This window comes from Nanorana parkeri, unplaced genomic scaffold, assembly GCF_000935625.1.
Source record: "Nanorana parkeri isolate BGI_ZX_2015 unplaced genomic scaffold, ASM93562v1 scaffold736, whole genome shotgun sequence".
NCBI lineage: Eukaryota > Metazoa > Chordata > Amphibia > Anura > Dicroglossidae > Nanorana > Nanorana parkeri.
In genome coordinates this window covers 593,330-598,620 of record NW_017307004.1, presented here as the reverse complement: position 1 = coordinate 598,620, position 5,291 = coordinate 593,330, and the positions used below count along the sequence as shown (strand labels likewise).

Genomic DNA, 5,291 nt, shown 5'->3' with positions numbered 1-5,291 from the left:
TGAGGTAATTATCACCTGGCTATGGCACTCAGTAGTTGCAATCCTGTGGCAGTGTGAAAGGGTCCAAAACCTCCAATTTGAGGCAAAAAAAGTATTTCTATATTCATTCAAGGGGGGGGCAGCATCTGGGTGCCCCCTTAATAAAAGGGGTACCCCAATGCAAATAAGTCCCCCTGCCCGCAGACCCCTGCACCAACTGGGCCAGGGTTGTGGGGTAGAGGCCCTTGTTGACACCCTCCCAATGTCGAGGGTACATGACCTGGTAAGGTGGGGGTGCTCGATCACCCCCCTTTTCCTGCCCTGCCAGGCCTATGCTCTGATAGGAATTTTAAGGGGGAACCCCACCCCAAAAAATTTTGAAAAAAAAGTGGGGTCCCCCCTTAAAATTCCTACCAGATCTAAAGGGTCTGGTATGTTTTTTTGGGGGGGACCCCACATAATTTTTTTTGTTTTTAACTTGGGAAGGTTTTTTTTCAAAAATATGCTGCCCAGATCCTTCACCTCCAAGTGGTCTGAGACCTCACCCCTAATAAGTAATATAGTTTCCAAACAACTACATGTAGTAGTAATGGTGCTTTAAGAAATGTCAGACTTGCATTATAAATATTCCAAAAAAAATAATTTTAAAGATTAAAAATACATAAAAAAACATCATAACAATTGATTCCCTGATTCTTGCAGAATTAGATAAACAGCATATTGTACAATTATACATTTAAATCATACTCGTCATCCAGATTAAATTAATATATTTTCTTTCCACAAATTGGATGTAATAACCATTGGCCACCAACGCGTTTCACACGTATGCTTCTTAAGGGAGTTTTATACCAAGAATCCTGTATTCAGCCACTTTTCCTTCCTTTCAGTTGGTCTCCTCTGTCTCTCAGAGATGCGTAGCGGCAGCAGAATCAGGGAATCAATTGTTATGATATGTATTTATGAATTTTTCATCTTTAAAATTATTATTTTTTAAATATTTATAATCCAAGTCTGACACTTCTTAAAGCCCCATTACTACTATATGTAGTTGTTTGGAAACTAACTTGGAAAGGGGGGGTCACTCCTAACATTCCTACCAGACCAAAAGGGTCTGGTAGTAATTGGGGGGGAACCTCATGCTTTTATTTCTTCTTCTGCGGACTGTAAAAAAGAAAAAAAAAAGAAAAATTCATACATACTACCGCTAACAAAATTAACGAAAATTCAGATTTCGTCTGAATCCAAATCCTGATACGAATTGACTTTCATACTTGAATCCCAAAAAACAAAATAACGACAAATCTGAATGAAAACAAAACACATTTTTTGCCGGCAGAATTGTAATTCCATCTCTCCACTGAATTTGGTGACAATCTGGCATTTAGGGGAGGCCCTCACCCTGTTGCTAGATTCCTTCTAAAGGCTGTCTGACCCTCTCGTATGTTTCACATCAACTGAGGTCATTGTACCTGACCTACCAAGTATACAGTAGAGTTACTGTGTTATACGCTGAGCCTATACAACACTTTGTACAATCTATGTCATCAATGTCAAGTAAAAAGATGTTACACAAACTTCTATTTATGTATAAATACTGATTACACCAAGGCTAATCTGTTTATATATTGTGTTTCTTTTTCTACCCTCAGAGAAAAAGAAGAAGACAAGGAAATTGCAGACTTCCTCCGCATCAAATTAAAGCCACTTGATAAAGTAACAAGGCCAGCTGCCAGTAAGTTTTTATGCTTTCATTTTCCACCTTACATGAATAAACATGACTTAGCAGACATTCAGGTCCCTTACATATTATAATAAGAACATCAATGATTCTGTACATACAAATTGCTCATCATATCTCCTATACCTAGTTGCATGGAAAAGGTTAGCTTTAGTTATAGAAATCGCATATTAGGGCCTGTTTCTTGTGTCATGTTAAAAACCTAAGTTAGGTACCTGGACGATTCCTGGAAAATAAGTTACCAGGTACTTCAGTGACTTCCTTACAGATTTTCTCTGGCGACCCTAGCCGCAGATGAGTCCAAGGCCATCATTGCAGCTGGTCATAAACCCTTCTAGAGGATGACAGGGCGATGCACATCCGAAGCCACCAACCATCAGTGTTATGGTATTTTTTAGCCTGTATCAGGCCCTGAAACAGGTCAAAAACATTCTTGGACCTCCTCAAGGAGTGACAGAAGTCCAAGTAGTACCAGTGAAACCTACTAAAGCTTTGTCAGATTTAGAAGCCAACTTCCATCCTATGGATGAAAACAGGATAAAAAAGGAGGGACGCCAACCCTCTATTGATATACATGCCAAATTACACATGCCAAATTGCCAAATTGATATACATGTACACACTCGGTCATCACCTGGCTAAGATACCATGGATTAAGGAAGGAAGGCATACATACATACCTATGTGTACACTCACACCCAGACACCAAGAAGGTGAAGAGTTGTTTGAGATTTGTCTAGGGCAGCTGTACTTAGGCTCTTGATCAAAGCCCGTCATATCCAGGACTTCTGACCTTTACAGAAGCCAAGGGCTCACTGGGTAAGTTAGTTCCATCTGGCCAGTTAACCCCTACGTTTAAAAAATTAACTTGATCATTCCCAGATTTTATAGTTGATTGCGCCTCACATAGTGGGTGCCCATACACCTAAGGTAGGCCGCATACAGCTACATTCATACTTGCCATTTGCACCCCCAGCCTCCACGTGCAGAGAAAAAATCTGGCCAGCCAGGTGGCCAGAAATATGCTGCTGTCTGCGTTAAGCACTTACGTACGCATGCATCAGACGTATCTAATATTCTGCCACTGACTGACACATGCATTTACACATGGTGCGTTGACATGTGTCCGGAACAACAAAAGTCAGCATCAAAACCCGGATGCAACTAACCTCTGTCCTTCACAACCACATGTGTAGACAATTCATAGTAAGTCTTAGTTGTATGTATACATCTACACACACTTATTATATATAGATATACACACAATAACGCATGTGATTGCTTTTAACCACACCACAGAGGTGCCCCACACTTCTGGTATATAAAAAATTATAGGCCATGACTTCCGACACGGCAGTAAACATTATCAGTCGTCTTCCCCCGGGAGAGACAAGCCAGCATCTTTGCTCTTACAATGCTCCTTCATCGTATGCTGCACATACATATATAAAACACCCAGAATATAAATGTACACCTAATAGCGCAGTGCAACTGGCCGGACACTGAGCTTATCCGAGGCTATACCCCCTCCTGTAGTCAGAAGGGTCATTCCCCTGAGGAGCAGACCCACCCAGGTGAGATTGAAACCAATTGTGAAACCTCATCTGAGCAGCCTAAGGCTCTGTTCACACCTAGGCTATCGAATATGCCCGTTTGTCGCGCGTTTCCTGAAGCGCGTTTTTACCGCGATGCGCGGTAAAAAAAAAAAACAGGACAAACGCGCGTTTCTGATGGCTACTTGGCTGTATCCCAATGGAAACGCGGGAAAAAAACGCCGCAAAGAAGCTCATGTACCTTTTCAGGCAGAGCCGTTTTGTAGCGTGTTCAGTGGAGTAAAATAACAAACGTTGCGATGCTCCTGTTCGGCCGGAGGCAACACAAAATACTGAGGTGGTTAGGAGGGACCGCCCTTTTTATTCTAATTGTGGATGATGTGTTTCCTGTTTCAGGTGGGAGGATCCCATCTCTTAGAGGCTGCCCTGGACGATGACTGGGGAAATATTGGCACATATATAGTGCAACTGCTAATCTGGCTTTTGACAAAAGGACTGGAATATCAGAGAGTGTCTTTCTAAGATAAAAGCTGTCATTTTTTGGCTTCCAGTCAGCATATTGTCTGATGCTGCTTCAGGTACAAAGACTGCTCTGGCTTTTGCGGCTTCAGCCTTTGCACGTGCGATGGCAAGTGTGTTACTTGTGGATGAGAATCTTGAGGAACCAAAAACTTATTTTGAGTGAAGATGCCCGACTATATGACATGTTGCTTCTGGAATTGCTTGACTGTGTAGAGACTTCTGTATTGTCGTATGCAGGTGGCTGCGCTGACATGTAGCAGGCCTCTGTGTAGTCACTGCTCTGTGTCCCACTTGCTGGGTAGTCACTGTTTCACTGTTCTGTCCCCGCTACACATTACCCTGTGGCTTGTATATGTTGACATGCAGTTAAACCCTGCTATTCTGCAATAAGCCAGACTGGTCAAAATCTTGAAGCTTTATTAAAGTGACATTTAGGTCACGATCCTTCCCCTCCCTCCCCCCCAATGCTGCTTAAGGACTTACCTTAAATGGTACCTCTTGATCCAATCATCTTCTGCCTTCCACTTGTTTTCAGCAATTCTGGCTGGTGTCAGTCTCTGATCCATCACAGACTCCTCGTGTCCCACGGTGTCTGTCCGACATGCATTTACCTGTTTGATAACTTTTTTATTTTTTAAATGTTTTTTGCATATATCTACTGCTTACAAGCAAAAAGTTGTGACTTTAATACTACTTTAACAAAACAGGGTGGATGAAACTGGTGAAAATAACACAAAATCAATATATAACTATGTAAATGAAGTGATAGCTCGCAAATAGAATGCAAAACCAGTCCGTCCCTATCAGCGATGCTGCCATTAGGGGAATCTGGGTGTTTTCTCCGAACATGTGCTCAGGATGGCAATAGATCCTCCTCTACTCGGTTCCAAGATGGAGGCTGAATTCCCAGAACACTCTGATTTTCATCTTGGGCAGGTGGGTCCTGTGTCCAGCGGGTCACTAAGCCCAGAGTCCAGCGGGTCACTAAGCCCAGAGTCCAGCGGGTCACTAAGCCCAGAGTCCAGCGGGTCACTAAGCCCAGAGTCCAGCGGGTCACTAAGCCCAGGGTCCAGCGGGTCCCTAGCAGCGGGTCACTAAGCCCAGAGTCCAGCGGGTCACTAAACCCAGAGTCCATCGGGTCACTAAGCCCAGAGTCCAGAACATCACTAAGCCCGGAGTCCAGAACATCACTAAGCCCAGAGTCCAGAGTCCAGAACGTCACTAAGCCTAGCCCGATACTTTAGCTTCAGACATCAGGAAGCAGGGCAGTGAGTCATTACACAGCGCTCGGTTTCCTGATTAGCCAGAAAGCCGGCTCCATGCTTTCTTGCCGCCTAGTGACAAGAAGCATGAGGACGGCTTCCCTACTAATCGGGAAGCTGGTGGTGAGTCATTGCACGCCGCCCGGCTTCCTAAATGGGACTTCCAATTTCGGTTTGGACGAGTACCGAAAAAAACCCCGGTATTGGTGCATCCCTAATAATAACAGTGTGTGA

The 5,291-nt window shown here is 43.6% G+C and overlaps 1 protein-coding gene across 1 annotated transcript in view; it reads left to right on the top strand.

Annotated features, from left to right (window-relative positions):
* Window positions 1-5,291, top strand: part of CUNH16orf45 (chromosome unknown C16orf45 homolog) — a 206,589-nt gene that overhangs the window by 175,139 nt on the left and 26,159 nt on the right. Inside the window, exon 5 of the mRNA XM_018564213.1 lies at window positions 1,632-1,714. Coding sequence (XP_018419715.1) covers window positions 1,632-1,714 — 83 coding nt within the window. The remainder of the gene's footprint in view (window positions 1-1,631; window positions 1,715-5,291) is intronic.